Raw genomic sequence first — 25,072 nt, forward strand, 5'->3', positions numbered from 1 at the left:
TCGCCTAAATTCTCAATGTTTTAAAAGTGGTTTTGATGAGGCTTCCTTGGAACACTAAATATGAACTCTCAACCTGTGAAAAATTCCCTCGTGGACAGTTAGTCTGTCCTCATCTGCGAATTGATAGGCTCTATGACAACAATTAGGGAGGCTTCTCCTAATGTTCCTTTGTATATGAACGTGTCAGCAATGAGAATATAAAATATCATTACCAATGACTCTGAGTTGAGCCTAGTGAGCCATGATATACTATAAATGTTCAAAATCCACAAAGAGACACCAAGAACAAGTTCAGTAAGGGAGTATATTCCATTCACTCAATATGATCTTTAAATTTCTAAAAGCATGTAAGTTTCTTTTGAGAATATATTGATCGTCTAAAAAATATCCACACACATTGTCTTGAATTCTTATGGAAGAGGGAAGATATATAATGTTAACAAATATTAAACATAAAGCCGAAAAGTTCTGACTAAAACACTTTAACAATAAAGAGTGGACCAGTAAGAAAAGAGAAACACAAAAGGAAAAGTGTGCAGAGGACAAAGACCGGTTACTAATATGACCAGACCAAGGCAGGCTGTCTGGATGGAGCTAACCACTAGCAGGAGTGTAGGAGAGGGTCAGCGAGAACTCTCAAAAGATGCTCCTGGCTTCACCTACTATGGCATTTTATATGTGCAAGATGGGAGGTTCTAAAAATGTTTAAAATGTACTCAAAGAGTTCGAATTGTACATATTTCCAAGAGCCTCACCTCAATACAATGTGTGTGACTCCAGATACTGTTTTGTTGACTTAATTCTGGTTGTGAAAATCTGACTGTAGTTTTCACTAGAAGGTAAGTGTAATTTTCTCTAAGCCACTGGCATCTCAGGTTTTAGGTATGAGTCTCCCAAGTCAATCCATGATTTTTAGATAAGGACTCTATGGATTTACCAAAGATAATTTATCACTCAGTCAATAATTCAGTAATGATTTCCTTTTAACAAATATCAGGTAAAACGTAGAGTAATTAGAGCTTAGCTTAACATTCATAACTCTTGAACAGTTAGAAGTCTGAGTGACAAACAAGGGCAGGATATTTTTTTTTTTTTTTACATTAGCACATAAAGACTGCTTAGTTTTAGTTATATTTGCTTAGTTTTAAAACTAAATTTCAATAAATAAATAAATAAAACTGAATCTCAGTAAATACTTAAATTCCCTTTAATTTCGGGTTGCCATCACTCCTCGGCCTTTTGGCTAAGATCAAGAGTAATCCAGGGTTGCCAAACTGCCTATTTCAGAGATAGATGTGTTGGGTTACCTACAGGTCCTGGGCCTCAGTGGTCTGAAACTAAGAGGTATACATGTTCGTTAGCAAGTCCAGAGGTCGGTCCATTTATACAGTAAGAAGCCGAATTGCCAGTCAATCAGCTTAAGTTCCATTAGTCATGAGCTGTGAGGAAAGGTGAGGGCCGCAAAGACTCAGCCTGAGAAATATTCCTGACACCCTGAAAACAATGGTTGATGTGGAACATTCAAGCGTGGGAAGGCTTCTCACCCTCTAATTCTCAGGTGGCTCCTGAAGGAAAAGGTGATTTAAACAACAACAACAAAAATGTAACAAAAAAGTCTGTAAAGAGGGAATTCCTGTAGAGGTTGAACTCGAAGATTTAAATTGTTATGCTTTGTTACATTATTTTTCATAGAGGAGAAAAATACCAGTGTTTTCCACAAGTGACTTGAATCTTCAAAAAATAATATACACTTACCGAAAATATTGGCACCTCGCTGCTAAAATTACCCTGTGGGCAGGAAAACGTTTCTTTTCCACAACGAATGTGACGTCGCCATATTCCTCCCCAATCAGCAAGGCACCAATATGTTCAGACAAAATGTGCACATGATCAATTTCCCCCACTGCAGTAAAGGGGCGAAGAGGGTGGCTGTTACTCATTTTGTAGAACAGGTGATAGTCGTTGATCTAGGATATAAAGAAGGGGTAAGAATTAGTGGAAGGAGGGAAGTACACTTAGAAAATCACATACCATAAACAGAGCTAAGTAGGAATTTGAAGGACTTTAAAACAAATAGCATGAGAGAGATTGCATCAGGACTCCCATCTTTATCAACCAATTTATTCTCAGAAGTAATTCAGCCTGACTCATGAACTCCAATCCCTTCAGTGTCTTATCATAATAGGCAAACAAAAATCCCAGCTCTTCTAACACAAACAACACTTGGAGCCATTATATTCTAGAAAACCGTGCCAGTTACAGGTCCCGTATTTCTTGGTACCTCAAGAAAAGAAAAACCAACAACTGGAACTCCTCTGTAGCTACAGATCTACTTAATGAGGTTGGGTATAACTATACTCAGGAGGAGAGTCATCTGGGCATAGATCTAGACCTAAGTCATAAGCAGAATAAACTAAGTCATCAGATTCCAAATACCTTCAGAGGCTTTCATCTGAAAATACCTTAAATATTTTCTAAAAAATAATCTTCTAGAGTCACAAAAATAGCCTGACATTTATTAATGAAATCTTTACCCCCCTGAAAATAAAGAATAACCCCGATATTTTTCTTTAAACTGTAACTTCTAATTCAAACTCACAGCTCTGCTTGTGTTTACCACTACATCATTGCATTTAATCTCATTTACAGGCATTTATTTGCTTTTGTATGCAATGCTTTTCTACAGATGTAACTAAAAATCGAAACATGATTAACAGCCTTATATGTTAGAAAGGGGAGCTATGTCCCTTGAAAGCTAAAAGTGTTTATATTCTTTAATCTCTCCAGTATTTGCAGGTTCTGTTTTTTCAGGGGTAAGTAACCCAGCAAGCAGGTAAGAGTCTTCACAGGCATTCAAGTGCCCCAGGTAAAGACATAGCTGACCGCTCAGAGGGGTGCCAGCTACCCCTCTACTGCTAACCATCTACTGCACCAGAGACCAGGGGAAATGAGACAGATGTGCCTTCTTCACTAGACCTCCACACCTTCTTCAACTGTCCACTTGGACCAGGATTAAAGGTTAAACCACTCTTACTCTGTAAATGTCCATATCTAGACCCATTATTAGCAAGGTGCACAAAACATTTCTCTATCCCCAGAAACTGCAGTAAAAATCCTTGCGGTACAGGTTCCCCAAATCCTTGCTATTCCATGTCCACCCTCAACAGAGAGCAACAGCAAGGACTGTGACACAGAGGGAGATGGAGCATGAGTTAGGCAAGAAGACACCCACTCCAGGTAAGTGGACAAGCTCCCGGCCCCCTAGATTAGGAGCATCAAAGGGATAGCAGCATACTCCCTTAACGGCCAAGATAAATCCCTCTTCAACTACAATTTTCACTTGAAAGCCTTAAAAAACACAAATCATCTCCAGTCACCTATAAATGAAAGATCAAACTCAGCTTAAGAGGATCTATTTAGGAGTGTCAGCAAATAATGCATGATTAAATTATTTGATGCGTGATACAAGAGTCTAATAAAGAAGTTGGCAAACTTTCTGCAAAGGGTCAGATAAATATTTTAGGCTTTACAGACTATATGGTCTCTGTTTAGACCAGTGGAGCCAAAACCAGCCATTGACATTAAGTAAATGAATGAGCATGGCTATTTTCCAATAAAACTATTTGCTGAAAAGGGATGGATTTAACCCTCAAGATTATAGTTTGCCAAACCCCACTCTAACATATGATCACAGATTGGCTATACTCTAGATAAAGGATCAGACTGTTTCCGGTTTTTGTTTTTGTTTCTGGATGGATTACCCAACTGATGTCCAAAATAATATGGTCATTTCCTGTGTCAGCCATGAAATTCTGAAATCTACTGGTGCCTGACTTCAAAACCTCATTACTCTTCAATGAACTGTCACGTCACTATCCCATATTTCAGTGATGGTGCATGGCTCTAAACAAAACAGAATCTTTCCCTGCCTGAACAAATGCATTGCACATACCCAGCGAATATATTCTCTGGCATAATAATCACTTATACTTTTACCCAGGTCATAAGTGAGATGAAACGACTCTTGATGAGAAAAGATTGATTTCTGGTTAATGAGCTTAAAGATAAATTTATGATTCTTCAAATGATACATAATAAACATCAATAGTATATATACACAAATATCTACCTTAATAGGTTCTCCAGATCTGTATTTCTTAATACACACAACTTCATTTCACTAAATTTACATTTTAATCATGCTTTTCCAACTGAAGATATAAAGTGAATATTGCCAGGTATAGAAAACAGCCACTTACTATGGAATAAATATAATTTTATTGGCATATAGTAATAATTTTAATTAGAGCAGTGACACTCAATGAGCTACACACATTGGAATCACATGGGGAGCTTTAAAAATGGGGCAGAAAAAGATGCTTGCACCACACATCAGAAATTGTGACTTAGTTGTCCTAGAATATGGAATCACTCTTCTGAAGTGATTCTAACAAACACGCTAAAAAGGAGCCACTGACTTAGACTGCTATTGTAGTCACATACCTTACTCAGATATACAAATATAAACACAAAAAAATCCACTGAGAAAATTCATTGAGGATTTGATTCCATTTTGAATCTCATTGCAAAGAGGCAACTGGTGCCCAGAAAATTACTAAGGCCACAGATCATAAGCAGAAAATATTTGAAAATATTTTTGTCCGATACCATAGCTTCACTACAAATAGTTTGGGTCCACCCACCTGTATTTTAAAAAGCATGTTTTAATTCAATTTTAAAACAAAATTAAATTAAGATGTTTAAAGGAAAAATAAAAAGCATGTTTCAGAAACATATCCATAAAGTTAATTTTTTAAAGCTCTAACTTTAATTTGATAAATAAAATTGGAAAAAATTTTAAAGTTCATAGTGTACAACTGTTTATTGACTTGTTTCTTAAGCTTTATAACTCATTCTACCACTGACAACATATGTGATCTCTGACAAATTTTCTAACTTCCATGAGATTGTTTCCATACCTATAAGGACACAGTTATTGACTTTTTAAAAATTTATATAACTCTGCCACTGCCTTCTAATATCACTGTTTTGGCCTGACCTATGAAATGAACTCTCGTGACTCAGCATATGATTGTGACTGCGATTTATTACAGCCAAAGAATACAAAACAAAATTAGTAAAGGTTTTGAAAAAACACATGGGGCAAAATCTGAGAATCTGACATAAGACGCCAAGGGTCCTCCCTCAGTGGAATTACAAGTGATGTGCTTCATTCCTCCATCAACAACCTGTGACAAAACATGTTAAATGTTACCAAGCAAGAAGCTTGTTGGAGACTCAAAGCCTTGGCTATTTATAATGAAGGCTGTTCCAATAGGTAGCCCCTATCTGACATGTATCCAAATTCCAGACTCCCAAAAGGAAAGTTGTGTTCAACATAAACCACAGTGTTTGCACAAACTGCTTAAGTGAGCCGCTCTTATCAGCTGATGGCAGGAACCTTCTAAACTCTAAGTCTCCACCTAGACACCAGTCAAGGGCCAACCTTGAAAGCAGAGCTTCCTAGAGATAGCAGTTCAGTCCTGCTATGTTAGCCATTTTCTGGATGGTTCCAGAAACAATCAGAGGCCTAACAATGTCAGCAAAAGCACTGCAAATAAGGAGTCTAAAAGCCTATCTGATGTACTTATTTAATCTCTGGTTTGGAATGCAGAGAGGTATACTAAGAAAATGCCTACTCTACCCATCCAAAAGTATTCATGATCCCTAACCTCCCATTATGCCCAATCCAAATAGTTTTAGGGACGGGTTTCTTCAAAATGTCAACGATAGATAATTCCAATGTTATTTAAACAATCCCTGTGCATATGGGAAGTAGTTTTCTGCTACTTCTTATAAAGCCAATTTAACCCGACAGGAAGATGCCCATACCCACACACTAAAAAACAAGCATAAATAACAAAAATCCTAAGTAAAATATTGGAAAACAGAATTAAGCAGAAGGATTTATGGCAAAGTGGGTCAATTCCAAGAAGAACAGATGAATATTAGGAAAAATAAGTCATTGAATTAAAACATCAAAGTGGAACAAATCATAAAATCATAATATAATTAGCCCAATAAAAGCTAAAATATCCTTTTTTTCATTTTTTTTAAAGATTTTATTTATTTATCTGAGAGAGAGAATGTGTGTGTAAGATACAGCATGAGCACGGCTCTGAGAGGAGAGGGCAGAGGGAGAAAGAAGCAGACTCCCCACTGAGCAGGGAGCCGGAAGCAGGGCTTGATCCCATATGAAGAAAATGCCAGGATCCTGGCAGCACCACGTGAGCAAAGGCAGTTGCTTAACCAACTGAGCCACCCAGGCACTACGCTAAAATATCTTTTTAAACAATCACTACTAAGTTTATTTTTTAAAAAAGTTCTGACTGAATAGGAATAAAAGGAGACTGACTTTTATTAGGATACTAATACTTCCTTAACTTGATACATACATATACATATATACATAGCCTAACTGTAACAGATATAAGCATTTGTTTAATAATAAAACACTAGAAACAGTCCCAGAAAAGTTCAGAAATAAGACAAGGAGGTCTACTCTTATCACTATTAGCATTTCTCAGAAACAAAAGACAATGCGGTTAATTGAACCAAGTTCAAAGTAAATGGATTAGAAAACGAAGAGGCAAAATAATTATTTGCAGATAATCTGATTGTCCATATGCAAAATCCATGAGAATCAACTGAAAAAATTCAGAGAGAAAATAAAGGAAGTTCAGTAAGGTGGTCTCACAAAATTATTATATGAAAATATACAGTATCCTTCCATGCCAAAAACCAAAAGTGGAAAATATGAAGAAAATGACCTGCAATTTATAATTGCAAAACACATCTAATACTTAGGAATAAACTCATAAACTCATGGAACCCATGGAATAAAACCAAAGTCCATTGAAGAATTTAAAAGAAATATATTAAGAGACATACATTGCTTGGACACAGAAAAATCCACTGTTTAAAGAGATTAGCCATCCCTCAATCACCATACAAAAAAAGCGTATTCAATATTTTATTGTACTTTAAATGTTCTGAAGCTTCAAAGTTCAAGAAAATATTCTTGATAGGGATAACAGTTAAAAAATAATAATTTGACAAATGGGCACACATAAAAAAACTGAGAATGAGAGGTGAGATTTTTATATTTATCAAGAGGTGATTTAAGTTGAGAAACACAGTTCTAATTAATATGAGAATTGAAAGTAATCCTGATCACAATCACAACAGAGTTTTTAAATTAAATTGGGATAAGACAGACATCTGGAAGAATAGATATATAATTTGGTATATATTCTGGAAAAAAAAAAGAACAATGGGGGACCACTGAGTGGATGAGAAAGCAATTCACAAATTAGAGCAATTAGAACAATGTAATATTAGAGAGACAGATCGTTGGAACTTATTAGTCCAGAAAAAAAAACCCAAGTACTATACACAGGAATTCACTACACACACACACACACACACACACACGCACGCATAAAAATACAGTATTTCAATTCACTGGGGGGAATACAGAATTTTTTTCAATAAAAGAAGTTGTTAGCTAGTCATTTTTTAAAAAGTGGATAGTCACACAAGAACACAGAATTAAATACATAAGGATGGCAAGCTCAGCACTTTCTATAACAATGAAAAATTGGAAAAAAACAAATGCCCCTTTAAAGGTAACTGCATAAGGGGTGCCTGGGTGGCTCAGTGGGTTAAGCCTCTGCCTTCAGCTCAGGTCATGATTTCAGGATCCTGGGATCGAGCCCCGCATCGGGCTATCTGCTTAGCGGGGAGCCTGCTTCCTCCTCTCTCTCTGCCTGTCTCTGCCTACTTGTGATCTGTTTGTCAAATAAATAAATTAAAAAAAAAAATTTAAAAAAAAAATGAAGGTAACTGGATAAACAAATAATGGTAAATCTATATAGTAGAATAATATACAATTTTAAAGGAATAAACTTAGATTACTATTAACACTGAAAAAATCTAAAATATATGTATTTACATGGAAAAAAGGTATTACATGGAAAAACTGCAAAACTGTATTATACTAAAATGTTATCTTGTTAAATAAATTTTTAAAAAGCAAACATCAAATTGTTAACAAGGGTTAACCCAAAGGATCAGGGTTGTGGGAAAATTTAATGTAGTGCACTACATAATTTTATGTTTAAATTTTTATAAGCATGATTTATTTATAATAAAACTTTATACAAATATTTTAATAACTTTGGCCACTAAAATTACAAAATAAATTAGTTTGTGTATGAGACAGCAAGTGTTTTAATTTGCCATAACCGGTAGTACCTGATTTGGTGACTAAGAACAGTAAGCAGAGGGACTGTATATTATCTCCACAAATGAAAATTAATTAACAACTTGAAGACAAGGAGAAAAGGTTCATTACACGAAGACAGACATTACACGAAGGTAGGAATGAATACCAGCTACTTGAGTAGCATGGCCTACTAGGACACCCTATTTGATGCATCCTGACTAAAGATCTTCACCTTCGAAATTTTCAGTAGGACATTTTCTAGACTTAAGGTGCATTTTTTTTTTTTTCAGATGCAAACACAGCGCTCTGAGATTTGCTCCTATTGACAACCCAAGTCTAAATTTGCTGACGTTCCCGGGATAGGGCAAGGGTAATCTATTCACTCAAGCTGTTCCTTCAAGGTGGGAAGAAGGAGAATAGGAAAGCAGAGGGAACAAGGACCTACTGGGATACAGTGCAGGAACACCACGACCAGGAAATGGTGCCATTCATGATAGCATATGGTATCATTAGCTGAGGGTTCTGGGACTTCATATGGATTTATTTACCAGGGATGGTGGTATAGAAACTATACTCTTTCATGGTTGGGTAACTTTCATGGGTTCAAATGCATTAAAAAAAAAAAGACTAAAGCAGCCATACTAAGATTCTCAGGGTTATTGACTATTTCCTATGCAATAAGAAACCGACACCCATTTGTTCTAACCAAAATAATGAACAATGTCCATAAATAAAGTGAAAGCACCATATGTACTTTATACTGCTGTAATGTTATAATTACTTCTTAAGGAGTCTGAAAAAACCAAGTCAACCTAAATACCAATTTCTTTACTTAAAGCTGGCAGTACTGTTTACAAACTTTTCTTTTAGAAAGGGCTCTCCACAATTTTTAAAGTTTATTCTCCAGAGTGTAATCAGGAAACAGACAAAGAGCAAAGCTCCACCCGGTGGAGATGCCAATGAGTCCTTGAAAGCTTTATAAATCTCCCCTGGGAAGCCCTCTCTGCCCCGCCTATTTCCTGACTGAAAAGCCTTTATGGGTAAAAAGACCTTCTGCTCTTTAATTGCAAAATATAAATGATCTTTCTCTTGAGGAAAGCGATGGCATTTACAAGCATATGGTTTAGCAATTTCTTCCTGCTCTTGGTACCCATGTGGTGTGTAATTTGAAGTAGTATTCCTTAAACTTTAAATTAATATCACCTGGGGAGATAAAGGATATCCTGTCTGCATCTTAAGCACTCTCAAAAAATCACATTCTACTTTCTCATAGGAAGGATACCTCACTTCTTTTGATATATACTCTACCCTTGTCATCCAAAAGTCTGAATAAACAGGTGTACACTGACCATACTGGTTGGTGTAACCTTGATTCTCATACTCTGCAAGAAAAGCTACTTCTAAACCTTGCAGAGGACTCCTGTCACAGGGGCAGTAAGGGGCCCCAAGTGAGAAACATGACTGTGGTTTACAGGCATTCTCTGGTTTCAGGATCTCCCAAATATCTTTCCCTGGGAAAGATGAAATGATTTCTAACATCCAGTACTACTCCAAATTCTTGTCACTCTCATGATTTTATATGTTTGTGAATAAATGTTTATAGATATGCAAAGCTTGGAACACTTTTAAAGAACTGTAATCATAACAAAACATTTGACAAGATTATTATATTGAGAGTGTATATAACTCCATTTACCAATTACCACATTGATTCTCCACTTCTTTGTCAAGGGACAAAATAGTTTCTGAATCTGTAGGTAATTCATCCAATAAAAGACTTATTGAGGGAAAAGAAAAGGATTTATTGAGCTCTCTTCTCTGATGCAGGCCCAGTGCTTGGTGATAGAAACTCAAGGATTAATAAAAGATAAAGTTGCCAACTCTGAAGAACTCACTGTCTCCTGAAAAAGGTAGGCCTAGATGACAAATAATGCCAATTCTAGAGTTAGCAAGCCATAATTTTATGATCAAGCCATAATTTTATGATTTTCAGAAAGTAAAATAAGTTATCTTCTGTAAGTACCACACTAAAACAACTACAACTATGTTGAACAGATTACTAAATGAACAGGAACTCAGAAAATTATGTTATATTCTTTTATCCAAATAAAATATTCAAACAATTGACTACTTGTTCTCCAAAATGGGGTTGTTTACATCCCAAAGTGAGTACGATACAAGCCACAGGAATTTGGTAAGAAAACCTTAACACTTCTAGTGACATATATATATATTTTTTTAATTTTATTTATTTATTTGACAGAGAGAGAAAGAAAGAGCACAAGCAGGGGGAGCAGCAGGCAGAGAAAGAGGGAGAAGCAGGGCCCCACAAAGCAAGGAGCCTAATAAGGGGTTCAATCCCAGAATGCTGGGATCATGACCTAAGCCGAAGGCAGACACTGAGCCAACTGAGCCACCCAGGCATCCCAACATGAATTCCTAACCTAGAAAAAGAAAAAATTAAGCTTCAGCAATATTTAATATGTAGGTGTCCCTAGCCTCCTCTCATGATCTGCATGTCAAAAACAGTCACTTGTCTCATAAGACAGATAAGTGTCTAGGGAATTCCACAAATGCAGGACTCAAGGAAGTGTTCTCATTTGCTCAAGGACATATTAGGTTTACCTGCACCTGCTTATGTGAATTTTCCAAATGTTATCTGGCTTTAATTAAATTATTGCTCACAAGATGACAAGTGGACTAAAAAAGTTCCTGCAAGGAAACCACTGATTGTAGATAATATAATACTGCCAAAATAAGAAAACAAGTAAATGGCCATTTATGATAACTCTACCCCTAGTAATCAGATTTTATAAGGAGGTGACCCCGGCCAATAAATCCTAGAGACTTAATGCCTACCTACAGTGAATATAGACAAAAATATTCTTTTATAATCATCAAACCTGCTAAAACATTATAATTAAATTATTGCAACAACTAAAAACAAGTGCTAATGGTTAACATGATAAAGGTTGTAATTATGGCCACAACAGCAATCATATCTTAATAGATAAATGTATTAAATTAACATGTTATATACACTTTATTATTTTTAAAGATTTTATTTATTTATTTATTTATTTGAGAGACACAGAGAGAGAGGAAAGTGAGTGAGAGAACATGAGGGAGGAGGCAGAAGAAGAGGGAGAAGCTGGCTCCCTACTCAGCAGGGAGCCAGATGTGGGGCTCCATCCCAGTACCCTGGGATCATGACCTGAGCCAGAGGCAGATGATTAACTGACTGAGCCACCCAGGGTCCCCACATGTTACACACTTTAAATCTACTTGGTTTTTGTTTTTTGGTTTTTTTTAAGATTTTATTTATTTATTTATTTGACAGAGAGAGATCACAAGCAGGCTAAGAGGCAGGCAGAGAGAGAGAGGAGTAAGCAGGCTCCCCACTGAGCACATAGCCCGATACGGGACTGGATCCCAGAACCCCGAGATCATGACCTGAGCCAAAGCCAGAGGCCCAACCCACTGAGCCACCCAGGGGCCCTAAAGCTATTTATTATATGTCAAATATATTTAAGTTTAAAAAGACCCCCAAATTTGAAATAAGATTTGAAATATATATTATTATTAACAATGAACCTCCATATAAAAGGCATTAAAAGATAGGCTGAATAAATCAATACTGGTTGAATGTTTTAACCCAAAAAGCAGCTTAAGACAAAATTACAACCTAGTAGCAAATTAACCATTTTACAGGATACAAAGTACCTTTCACCTAATAATAATGGCTACTATCTACAGAGGACTTATTATTGCCAGGCAGAGTCCTAAGCATTTTATACACACCATCTTATCTAATATTCAAAGAACTGGCTTGGGAAGGTACTGTTTTTTATTCTACTTTACAGATAGGAAATTGAGACAGAGACAAGAGTAGGCAATTGTTCAAGGACACAGACAATAAATAGCAGATTCAAACCAAGGTCTATCAAAGTCCTGAACTTAGAAGAGCTATATCACAGTGACACAGGAGAAATAAGAAATGATTCTCACAGACTCCTGCCAACTAGCTCCTCTGACCAGCAGTTCGCAAACATTTTTAAGACGCCCTATTCAGACTAGGTAAAATATGCCATGGGTGGTAAGAATGACATGTCCTTTTTCAAGTCTACTTTTGGAGATTACATATGAATCAGCTTTACTAATAAAGAGAGAATAACTCAGACTCAGCTGCAATGTAGTCAAATTCTAGTTATTGAAAAATTACAGACCAAGAATACCATTAAAACAAATATCTATCCATATACACTACAGGGTTAAGTGAAAAACCTATAAAAAACTAAACTGATAATGACACAACTGAACAGTAATCTATAATTTTAAAAAACAAGAATGGAAACAACTGTGAAAAGAGTAACCAACTCAACTGATAATATATATCTTTCTTAAAATGTAAAATAATTCTAACTTACACATATTCATATATGGAACAGGAGCTTCGCAATGTTGCTACAGACTACATAGTAGCCAGAATTATTAGAACACCAAATTATACAACTGAAAATAATAAAACACTGTTTTTTAATTATACTTGAATTAAAAAAAATAAATTTTTTAGGGGCACCTGGGTGGCTCAGTCAGTTATACATCAGACTTCAGCTCAGGACATGATCTCAGGGTGCTGGGACTGAGCATTGTGTTGGGCTCCCTGCTCAGCCAGGAGACTGCTTGTCCCTCTGCCCCACCCCTCATGCACTCTCTCTAATCAATAAAATACTTTAAAAAATGATAAATATATTCTTTAAAGGTAGTAACAGCAACTACATGTCATTTATCCAGGTACATATTAAAATAGTGTTAATTTGTTTTTTTTTTTAAATGAGAATCCTTTATAAACTCTAGTTATACTACTGTGGATTTGTGAATGCCACATTTTGCATACCCTTAATGCTTCATTTGATTGGTTTTTAATAAGTTGCTGAAGGATATATATAAATGAAAGATTATGAGATCAACTGACACTTGCCGGTGTTTTTTGATCAGGGCTAACCAGTGGCCTTGGGCCATCTTTTGAGAAGTGTTCTCCTAGACTAGGCAATGTTCCTGGCTCAGTTTGGCAATGATATTTAATTTTGTGGTGGTTGGGAGAAGCTATTTTATTATTCAATCACAAAATATCTTAAACTCCCAAGGCAAAGCAGCCCAATATATAATTTGCAATATTAATTTTATTTTCTATTCAATTCAAGCTGTCTTCAGTTTCCCTGGATCCAATCTCCAAAACAATCTTTCCCAAATACCTGCAAATGAACAAAAGCACTTAAATCAGGTATCTTAGAAGAACAACAACAAAAAAAGTATCAAATGACCCAAGTGGGGTTCATCCTGTTATGTTTTAAAGTTTCCCCAAATACTGAAGCTTGCTTCTTCTTTCTTCCCTACAAAAGACCTTCTTGAGCTTATACTTCAGAAATGCATTAAGGTGCAGAAACATCAGATTTTACTAACCTAAATTCTGATTGTTTGCCCAAAGACCTGCATTATCCAGTTACAAAATTTCCCTAAGTCTCTTAGCTCTTGTTTGTTCCATTATTTAGCTCCCTATAAGGCAACCTCTACACAATGGGATGACTTTTGGGAATGACAAGTCACAGACTGCAATTCTAAGAAGTAACTATCACTTACAGTTCTCAGAGCTTATATAACTATTCTTTTTCAGGTTCTCAGCCTTATTGGTCCCAAGTCCATTGAAAACTGCATGAACTGTATGCTGGGAGCCAAAAAAAATATATGCACCCAGAGCCAAAAAGCAATGAAAAAGTCATGATGAGTGCAGAAGTTATTAGTTGTAATAATACTTGAAAATACAGGACAAGCCATTTCTGTTTAATTTCTTCAGTGGCGACTTATGGGTCTGTAATATTCTTGTCCAGGCTTAAATTATATGATACTTTCCTAATTAATAAGCATCATTATAGCATGAGCTCCCATTAAAGCAGTGGAATAATCAATTGCAACAATTTAATTTCTTTGTAGCAAAGCTACTGTGAACATCTGCATTATTGTCTGTGTAAAGGAAATTGGCTTTTCATTCGTAGATGTTATAAAAATGTTCTACTGTGCACACTTTGATGCAGTTTGTTAAACCCCAATATCCAGGTTATTTTCTGTGAATTGTGAATTTTTTAAAAAGATCAAGTCTGAGAAGTTAGCTCACCTAAAATCTTGGATTTATAAGCTTATTTGTTGCCATTCTAGAACATAATCTAAGGTAATATTCATGAATTATACTAATCTTCCTTTTGTTTTTTTCCCCTTCTTTCCTTTAGTTTTATTGGCATTGTCTTTATTCCTTCAACATAACATTCTCTACTGCAATGAAAAAAAAAAAGGAATAAAAATCAGAAATAATTATCATCATGTAGACTAGGAGTTACTGTCCAAAACAAGAGCCACTGATCTAAATTTGTAACCAAAGTCAAATCTACAGCCAAATCCAAAGCTATAATGTGTATGTAAGAATAGGGAATGAACAGCACATGTCAAGCCAACTATCTTTCATCTTAGCAACAGAAAACCTTAAGAATTAAGTTCAAGAAGTCCATGCCTCATTAAGATTAGTAAAATGGACTTTTCCTTTAAAACTCTCACTCTGGGGCGCCTGGGTGGCTCAGTGGTTAAGCCGCTGCCTTCGGCTCAGGTCATGATCTCAGGGTCCTGGGATCGAGTCCCGCGTCGGGCTCTCTGCTCAGCAGGGAGCCTGCTTCCTCCTCTCTCTCTCTCTGCCTGCCTCTCTGCCTACTTGTGATTTCTCTCTGTCAAATAAATAAATAATTTAGAAAAAAAAAAAAATAAATAAAACTCTCACTCTGTCATGTTCCAAACTTAATCTTACCCGAATCTTCTACAAATCCCTGTGGATAAGCAAATATGTGGCCTGCCTTTCACCCTCTTCTGGTGCATGTATAAACCTCACTTTCACTGTGGGAGAATAAAATCCATAAAATGAAAGAATTATGTATGTTTTTTTCATTCTGTTTTAGAACAAAAACTCTAAAGGGTAGTGTATGAGTCTTCTACATTCTGTGCACTAATGCCCCCAAGATGCTACTGAATAATTGATGAGTTTATGATTAGACTGCTATCCTTGGTTTTGAACAACATTCATGGGCCAAATTTCATTCACACCTAATATTGAATTCTATCTCTTTTATCGTGATCAAAATATGCATCAAGGTTGATCTCTGTTCCTTAGAATTTCATCAGCTGATTCTTTACCTAAAGTCATAATCTTGATAAGTGACCAGCTCAGTTCCAGCACCAACTTGGGATGTCACTGACACAAATTCTTACAGCCCATCAAGAAAAGACACTAGGACCATGCCTTTTATAAGAGAAACAAGCCTACAGTGCAGGCATCTTAGGAATAAATATATTGACACAAGATGAGGAGAATCTATTTATACTTTGTAAGCAGAATATTTCTAAAGGTCATTTTTCAGAGAAAAAATAAATTGTGATTAATAAAGTTTTTAATATTAAGTTGGATTTCATTTAATTGAAACGGCATTACATTTTCTGACAAACATAAAATGATTGAATGTAGCAGAATTGGTGTAAGTTTATAAAGAAAAAAAGCAGCTTATGTTTTATTTGACCAACTGGTTGGGGTTTAGCCACTGACAAGGAAACAAGATTCTTAAAACACTGTGCTATTCTATGAGTATATCTAGAGTAACCCATACGCTCTGTAGATAAGGCGGGTTTTAAATAATGGAAAAAGATAGCTTTTTAAGGATTTATTAAGTAAAAGAAGATGTTCCATACAGACAAGATGGCAAGGGCAGGAGTCCTAGGGCAGTATCTGAAAATGTGGGACTGAAAAGTATGTTTTGAGTAACAACGGAGAAGAGATAGAAAGAGATACAAAATATGGTAGAGCCTTACAAAATAAAACCTGTCTAAAACTAAGATGCCTCCAAGGGAACAAAGAGCTGAGACTTGGAAGTATTCATAAGTTCTGCTGGGTAAGATCTAGACAAATCATTTCAAGTCCTGAGATTCAGTTTCTACCTTGGAAAAGGGGTGGGGGGTAGGCAACATTCTGTGGTAACTTCAAGTTGTTAAACTCTATTGCTAATCATATGTGTAGGAAACAATGTTCTTATATACTGGTAGAAGAAAAATCTGCTTCAGCTTTTTGGAGGTCAACCTGCAGAATTCACAAAATTCCTAAATATCCATTTCCTATAACCCCACAACTGTACTTCCAAGAGTAAATAAGGTTATAATTAAGCATTGCTTCTAACAGCAAAAAGCTGGGGGACTAAACATCCATCAGTACCACAAGCAGAAAATAACAGCAACAATCTTCGGGGAGGAAAGTGAGTTTGAGAAGCCTCATAAGGGGATGAGTGGGAAGTATTACATTTAAACTCAATGTACTTCTGAAGTGTTTCCTTCCTTTAAAGGGGCACCTGGGTGGCTCAATTAAATGTCTGCCTTCCACTTAGGTCTTGATCCCAGAATCCTGGGATCCAGTTCCGCATCAGACTCCTTGTTCAGCACAAAGTCTGTTTCTCCCTCTCCCCGCCACTCCCACTGCTTGTACTCTGTGCCAAATAAATAAATAAAATCTTTAAAACACACACAAACACACATACAAGAACTGATTTATCTTTTACATAAATGGCATTTCAAGGAACTTTAGAAAGTGTTAACTTAAAAAAGGTGATGAGATATTTATGTTTATCAAAAGGAAGCTTTTTTTTTTCCTTTAAAGAAAAGGATGAAAACCCCAGATCTGATTTGTTCCACTTTACTGAGAAGCAATTATGAGGAGAAATGACCAAATGCTGATGCAGAGAGAAATTTAGTAAATAATAGAATTTTAAGAGTTAGCTGAAAATGAGTCAAGACACAAAATTCTCGAGAACAGGGCCTAGGCATTGCTCCCTGGTGTCCCACAAGGACAACAGTCTATCAATAAATATTACACTGGGGGCGCCTGGGTGGCTCAGTGGGTTGAGCCGCTGCCTTCGGCTCAGGTCATGATCTCAGGGTCCTGGGATCGAGTCCCGCATCGGGCTCTCTGCTCAGCGGGAAGCCTGCTTCCCTCTCTCTCTCTGCTTGCCTCTCTGACTACTTGTGATTTCTCTCTGTCAAATAAATAAAATCTTTAAAAAAATAAATAAATAAAAATAAATAAATAAATAAATAAATAAATATTACACTGAAACAATCCAAGCATAGGCTATAGACACAAATGTGCAACTCTCTGTCATTCTCAGGAATTGATTATAAAGATATTTGTGCTCATCTTAAAAACACCTCTCAACTACTTATAATCAATTGTTTTCATTAACAAGCTTTCCCTCCCCCAAATAATCAGCAGGTATTTGATTTCTTAATTTCCACTTTACTAACCAAGGTTATATTTCTGTATCACACTTTGCATAATGTTTATCTTATTTCTCCATTTCTTCAAATATTTTTAAACTTATACAACCACTTCATTATACAGCACCTTTCTTGGTGTTCTTGAAGTCTCTAGTGATGTGCAGTTTTTTCAACTGTAAATTCTATAAGTACTTCAATGGAGCATAAACAAACATTAACAACTGTCTAATCCTGAGATGAACATTCCCTTAGGATCTCTGAAATAGGGCCTGGGCAGCTCAGTAGGTTAAGTGTCTGCCTTGGGCTCAGGTCATGATCCCAGAGTCCTGGGATCGAGCCCTGCAGAGGGCTCCCTGTTTATTAGCTGGGAGCCTGCTTCTCCCCCTCCCTCTGTCTGCTGCTCCCCCTGCTTGTACTCTCTCTGTCGCATAAATAATTAGAATCTTTAAAAAACACAAAAACCTCTGAAGTAGCACTATTCTATTTTTCCATTCACAAAAACATAAAATTCCTGTTGATGTGCTTTTAGACAATGCACAGCTTTACATTTTCAGAACAAAGGAAGCCCATTCTTTCTACACTTTTGTTACCTAGTTAGTTAGGATAAGCCTGTGTAGCTTAATTATAAGGAGTAGGACCTGCCAGAACCAAGTGTCAAGGAATGGAAGTCTGTGAAGGAAATGATTCAAATAGTTCTGGAGATACTTGCTTCTCAGCTGACATTCAATTCAACAATTGGTGAAGGCTTACTATGAAGGCTTACCAGGTACAGCGGGAAGGAATAACCGGTGATGAACATTACCCATAAGAAGGAACTAAGAAAGTTCATTACTCTCTGCACTGTAATAACTGTAACTTAAAGATCAGAAAGCAAATGATCACTATAATTTCTTCTGCAACCTTACCCACTCCACAATTTACAAAAGATGATATTCCAAAAACAAGTTATTTAGAAGCCTTAGAATGCTTAAGTCTTTTCCACAGAAACAACATTGCAATATCCGATGGCCAGCCACAAATGCCTGTTGATTCCCAAAGTACCTTAAGGAATGGACCACTAGGAAAGTGAACCACAATGAGTAACAATATGGAAAATGCTGAGTCGCAATTTAGAAAGAAAAAAATATGCCTTACTAGTTTCAGGAGAAAAAAGAGAGGAAATTCTTCTCCACTTGGTCCTGCTCACTGGGTCAGACCCAGGAATTACTACTTTGCCTTCTTTTGGTTCCCTCTTGTGCTAATTTTCAGCATTTTTTTTCTCTCTCTGGCTTACTAAGCAGTAGAAGGGTCTCAGAACTTTCACCCAGCTCTGGAGCTGCATTAGCCAAAATAGTTATCACCGGCCACCATATGTGGCTACCGACCGCTTGAAATGTTGGCTAGTCCAAATTGAGACATACTGTAAGTATAAAATACACACTGTATTTCAGAGACTTAGTAAAATATTTCATTTACTTTTACATGTTGAGTGGATATTGAAATGATAATATTTTAGATATATCAGGCTTAATAAAATATTTTTAAATTAATTTTACCTGTTTTTTTTTCTTCAGCATGGCTATAAGAAAATTTTGAATCACAAATGTGGTTTGCATTTGTAGTTTACATTATATTTCTATTAGACAGCACTACTAAACAGATAATCATAAATAAGACAGTAAACAGTATCCCAAGTCACACCACTTGAGTTCAAATCTTGGCACCACAATTTACTACTGTGTAAATCTTCGAGACACTACTGAGCCTCTTTCTAAGCTTCTGTTTTCTTTTCTGTAAAATGTGGTAATAATAAAATGCTATTTCAGGGGCCTGTTGGTAGAATTAAATGAGGTAAAGAAAAACAAATACTATGATATCTATCACATAATAAATGTTCAGTAAGTATTTACCACTCCTATCATTACCACAACAACTACTACTATTATCATTATTCACTACCAGTACATGATGAAGAAAAGGACAAAGATACAAGTGGGTAGAAAGAGAGATGGAGAGAGGGTACAAATACAGACTGTTCAGAGAGAATTCTCTGTTCAAATTTAAAGAGAGAAACCCACTTAGGAACAGATCCGCTTTATCTCTGTACAGATAAAGAACTGTAGGCTGCCATTAGATCCCAAGGGCACAGCCCACATGGAGACCTGCATCACTTAATGGCAGGCAGTATCTGGGTATTTCCAGGATGTTCTCTTTCCATATAAATATGTCAGAGAGAGGCATCCGGGTGGCACAGCTGGCTAAGCATCTGACTCTTGGTTTTGGCTTAGGTCATGATCTCACCGTCCTGAGACAGAGCCCCACCCTGGGCTTTGTGCTAAGGGCTAATTCTGTTTGCGATTCTCTCTCCCTCTTCCCTGCTCCTCCCCCTTGTGCGCTCTCTCACAAACAAGTAAGTAAAATCTTTAAAATAAAATGTCAGAGAGAATGTGGGAATACGGAAAGAGCACTGCTGCTCTTGGAGCAGTGCAAGGAACCTTAGCGTCAACACTGGGAGCCATGGACTTGCAGACAAGTCCTCTAGCTACTGGCTCATTTGTAAATGAGAAGAAAGGGCTAAAAATTCTCTGAAGTCCCTTCCAGTTATGACTGTTCTTCCCTTCTTTCCAAAAGGACTGCAGAGCAAGAATAACTCCCTAAGAGCTCACCACCACCACAAAAACATCCAACCCAAGTGCAGAACTTGTCTTCCACTTGTTCAGCCTCTAGTGAAAGCCAGGGATTTCGACTTTTTTGACTTTTCTGAGATGCCACTGTCTCCTCTCATAGGACCAGGTTACTACTGGTACTTCTTATATTCCCCTTGCCTGGCTAATTCTGTTTCTTCTTCCAAGGCTCAGAACAGGTTTCATGCCTTTCAGCAAGAGCCTTCACTGATGTTGCCAACCTAGGTCTGGTGCCCCTTTTACAGGCTCTGTTTCCCTCTTTCACTGCCCCCATAAGCCGCACTGGGATTTTGTTATCGACTTGCCTAGATGGTAAGTCAGCTCACAGAGGGTAATAACCATGACACAGTGCCTATTGGTACTCAACAAATACTGAATGAATATCTTACTCCTCTTTACCTCCCCAGAATCTAATACAGTGCCAGGCATATTTAAGTCCTCAAAATTAACAGAAAAGGCCACAGAGATATTAACAGACCTCTTCTCTGCACTCCAGCCCCCTATTTACTACGGCCTACTTTACATCTTGACTTGGTTACCTCAAAGGTCCTTCAAAACTCTCTTCATACTCTCTAGGCTCTCTCTCCCAGAAAAAAACTGTCCCCATCCAGTGTTCCCAGCACAGCAAACCCAGTAATAGAAATCAGAATGACACCTCCCTCAACCTCACTTCCCGTATCTAAGCCAGCAGGAAGTCTTTTGGTTTTCCCTCCTAAATGAGCTCCAAAATTGATTTACTTCTTGACAAATTCTATACTACCATTCTAGTCCACACCATGCTTGGCTCTCACTTGGACCGTCCCTTAGCTCCTAACTGAGCTCCCTGCTTCCATTCCAAACCGTGCTCCACACAACACCCAAACTGGAATCGGTCAAATTACAAAGCTGCTTATGAACTGTGTCCCTCAGCTCCTCCCTTCATGATACCCACTCCCGCTTAAAACTCTTCAGCGGCTTCCCAACACATTGACATGAAAGAACAAGAGGAAAACATTTAATGAGGCCTTCAAAGCTTGTGGAATCTGACTCCTAACTCCACCGTCCTGTCTCCTCACTTGCCAAGCTCCCTAATGCCACAAAGCCTTGGCATACATCAGCTGTTCCTTCTCTGGGACTTCCCTTCCTTTTTCACCTTCCAAACCCCAGGTGTGACTTACAGGCCATTTCCTCAGGCAGCTTTCCTTGACTTCAGTCCAGCCAGGGTCCCTTGTCATCACTCATATATTGTAATCATTTCCTTTGTAGAATTCATCTCTTTGTATTTATACAACAGCCTTCCCCTGAGAGGCCATTTCCCAACAAATCTTTTGCAAATCAGATTGGTCATTCCATTGCTTACAACTCTTCCGTGCCTTCCTATCTCACTTTGAAAAAAAAAATCATTCCCTTTACCAAGGCCTATCACAGCCTTGATAGGCCTTTACCTTTACCTTTACCTTTTCCTTTACCTCTTACCTTTACCTTTACCCTTTACCCTTTACCTGTCAGCATGTGCTGACACCCAGGCACCTCCCCAAACTTCTGCCCTCCCCCTCTCCTCGCACACTCTACTCCGCCACTCTGGCCTTGCTGTTCCTTAAACACAGACCAGCTCACCCCTGAACTCAGGGTCCTTATAAATTACCTTCCCTCTGCCAGAATGTTTTGTTCTCTGGGTCCACACTACTGGCTACTCACCAATCAGATGTCGGTTCCCTGACTGCCTTCCCTAAGAGAACACCGACCCTCACCCCATTTCTAGCCCTCTATTCCATCTTACTCTCTTCACTGCACGTACCACTAGAAGATAATCTCCATGGCGGCAAAGACTCTGCCCTGTTCATCCCAGTGCCTAGAAAAGTATCTGTTGCACAATAGAGACTCAACACCTATACTAATGCTTAAAGTAGCTTATGGGTTCCCTTTCAAATAACTGAACCCCACTGACATAGGTAAGAGATAGAGGTATCGGGTGCCAGGGTGGCTCAGTCAGTTAAGCATCTGCCTTTAGCTTGGGTCATGGTCCCAGGGTCCTGGGATCAAGTCCCACGTTGGGCTCCCTGCTCAGCAGGAAGTCTGCTTCTCTCTGTACCCCTCTCCCCTGCTTGTGATCTTGCTCTCAAATAAATAAATAAAACCTTTAAATTAGAAAAAAATTTTAAAAATTTTGAAAGGAGAGTTACCAAGAGTTGATACTAATTAAATTAGTAGGTTAAATTCTAAGATAGCCCCCCATGATTTCCACCCCCTGGTATACACATCCTGTATAAATCAATCCCCTTCCCTTGAGTTTGGCCAGTACCAGTATGGGATAGTTGTCCATATTATTAGGCTGCCTTGTATATAGGGGTGTGTGTGTGTGTGTGTGTGTGTGTACATACACAACTCTTTTATAGCAGACTGGAAGGATTCTCCTACTGGGTCTGAAGAATTTGCCAGGCTGTGAGCAGGTCAAATGTTTAGGGGCTGAGAGTGACCCCCCAGGTTACAGCCAGCAAGAAAATAAGGACCCTCAGTTACGTAAGCACAAAGAATTGAGTTCTGTCTACCACCACTGAGCCAGGGTCGAGGAATCTTAGTCTCAGATGAGATCGTAGCCTCTGCAGACACTGTGACTTCTGCCTGGGGAGACTGTGAGCAAACAATACAGCTGTACTATGCCGGGACTTCTGACCTACAAAAACTGTGAGCTAAAAAATGGCTGGTGCTTTAAGCTGGAACTTTGTGGTACACTGTTATGCATCAACAGAAAACGAATGCAATGGCCATCAAGCCCACCAGACCCAAAGCTTACTTTTTATAACAAATACAAATATTTTATAACAAATACCTTGTTAACACACACCCCCAAAACACACTGAGATTTAGAACCTACTAAGCACTTAAAAAAAATACACTGGTGAAAATAGAAGGGAAAAATCAAAATCAAAATAAAATAATATGTATCTCAACCATATTATAAAACAAAAACGTCCTAAGATGCCTGAGTGGCTCAGTTGGTTAAGTGTCTGTCACCGGCTCAGGTCATGATCCTGGGGTCCTGGGATTGAGCCCCATTGGACTCCCTGCTGGAGGAGGGGAGCTGGCTTTCCCTCTCCGTCTACCACTCCTCCTGCTTGTGCTCTATGTCAAAATAAACAAAATCATAAAAAAAAAAAAAGTCCCTATAAATTTTCAAGATGACTTCCGAGGGGAGATTCTATATCCACTGAAAACCTCTGCTTGCCAGGATCAGGGTATCTGAAACACACTGGCTTCAAACAGAGAATATTTACTCTCAAAATGCCTAGTATTTGTTAATTTTGCTTCTTCTGTATTACTGTTGTAGAACATGTCTTTGAAAGTCACATTAGCATTATATTTTTATTCTAACCTTTTTCCAAAATGGACTTAAGAAGGTTCGAAAGCCTCACAGTTCCCTTTTTTCCCTCCTCCTCCTCAATTATTAAGCACTCACTGAGAACAAGATACTGTTCCTTGAAATTAATTTTCACAATTAAATAGCCCTTTAAAGCCTCTAATTCATTTCCCAACTCTCATCTTTCAGATGTGAACAGAGAATCACCATCATCTAGTGGCTCATTATACATGCTATAAAATATTTCACCCCAGCTGTGAAGCTGGCCATAGTAAATACGTTTTGTTGCCTTAATCAAGATTTATGATAATATAATAATGTAATTTTTAAAGGCCACATGCCAAAGTACTTCCTAAATTAATAAAAATACTTAGCACTTAACCTCTAACACACTTTCAAATCATCACACAGTCTTGCAGGTAGCTATTTGCCCATGTGCCCAGGGCTAGTTACAATTGACGGAGAGCCTGTCACCAAGCCTATTTACTTGATTTATTTTACAGTGGTCTTCTAAGGCCACATACATAATGGGTACTCACTTTGTGATGGGAAAATAAATTATTTAGTCTGAACAATATGACAGTGTTACTATTAAGTTATTAATTCACTGAAAGGGGGAAATTCCTGAATAGTCTTTTTTTTTTTATGTCCAAATAGCAACACTATTAATAAATATTCAGATTCCAAGATATGTGCTATGGTGAGTGCTGTGAAGTATGTAAACCTGGTGATTCACAGACCTGTACCCCTGGGGCTAATAATACATTATATGTTAATAAAAATTACAAAATTAAAAAAAATAAATATTCAGATTCCTAGAACCCTAGAGCTGGAAAGGACTTCAGGACCAAAACCTACAACTTTTTATAGATGAGGAAACTGAGAAACTTCTCCAAGGTCACAATCATCAGTGGCAGAACCTGGTATAAGATAAGGAGAGACAGGGCTACAGGATCTCAATTCCTCACAGTGAGAAAATGGGGATAACCCCACCCCCAATATGGTGGCTATGAGGATGCAATAAAATAAAATAAAACACATGAAGGACATAGTATAATGGTCAACACATTTTCCTTTCCAGGATTTTCTCCACTAACCTCTCCCATCACTTTATTTTATTTTATTTTTTTGCCAAACTATCATTTAGAATGAAGCACGTTGGTGATGACTTTGTGACATTCATACTGCATTGACAACAAATTGCAGCAAACTGTAGTCCATTCGAGAATAGAAGGACTACTAGGAGGCTACAAAGGAAGCAGCTGACCCCGACTATGAGGATTTGAGTCTACACTCACCAAAGGCTTCAAGAACTTTCAACTTGCTGGACTGATGAGCCCAAACCAGCTTCCCCAAGGTTGGGAGCATGAAGACTTTAGAGCTAGTTGTTCAGCCTTGCACTTCACACATACTTGATGATCTCTTTTTCAG

The 25,072-nt window shown here is 37.6% G+C and overlaps 1 protein-coding gene across 3 annotated transcripts in view; it reads right to left on the reverse strand.

Annotated features, from left to right (window-relative positions):
- Positions 1-25,072, reverse strand: part of BTBD9 (BTB domain containing 9) — a 417,028-nt gene that overhangs the window by 373,805 nt on the left and 18,151 nt on the right. For all 3 annotated transcript variants that reach the window (XM_004739994.3, XM_045071237.1, XM_045071236.1), the window contains exon 2: positions 1,756-1,967. In XM_004739994.3, the coding sequence (XP_004740051.1) occupies positions 1,756-1,940 (185 nt within the window). In that variant the 5' untranslated portion in view covers positions 1,941-1,967. The remainder of the gene's footprint in view (positions 1-1,755; positions 1,968-25,072) is intronic.

The sequence above is a fragment of the Mustela putorius genome, unplaced genomic scaffold (genome assembly GCF_011764305.1).
Source record: "Mustela putorius furo isolate JIRA1106 unplaced genomic scaffold, ASM1176430v1.1 tig00003983_pilon_pilon_pilon, whole genome shotgun sequence".
NCBI classification, from domain to species: Eukaryota; Metazoa; Chordata; class Mammalia; order Carnivora; family Mustelidae; genus Mustela; species Mustela putorius.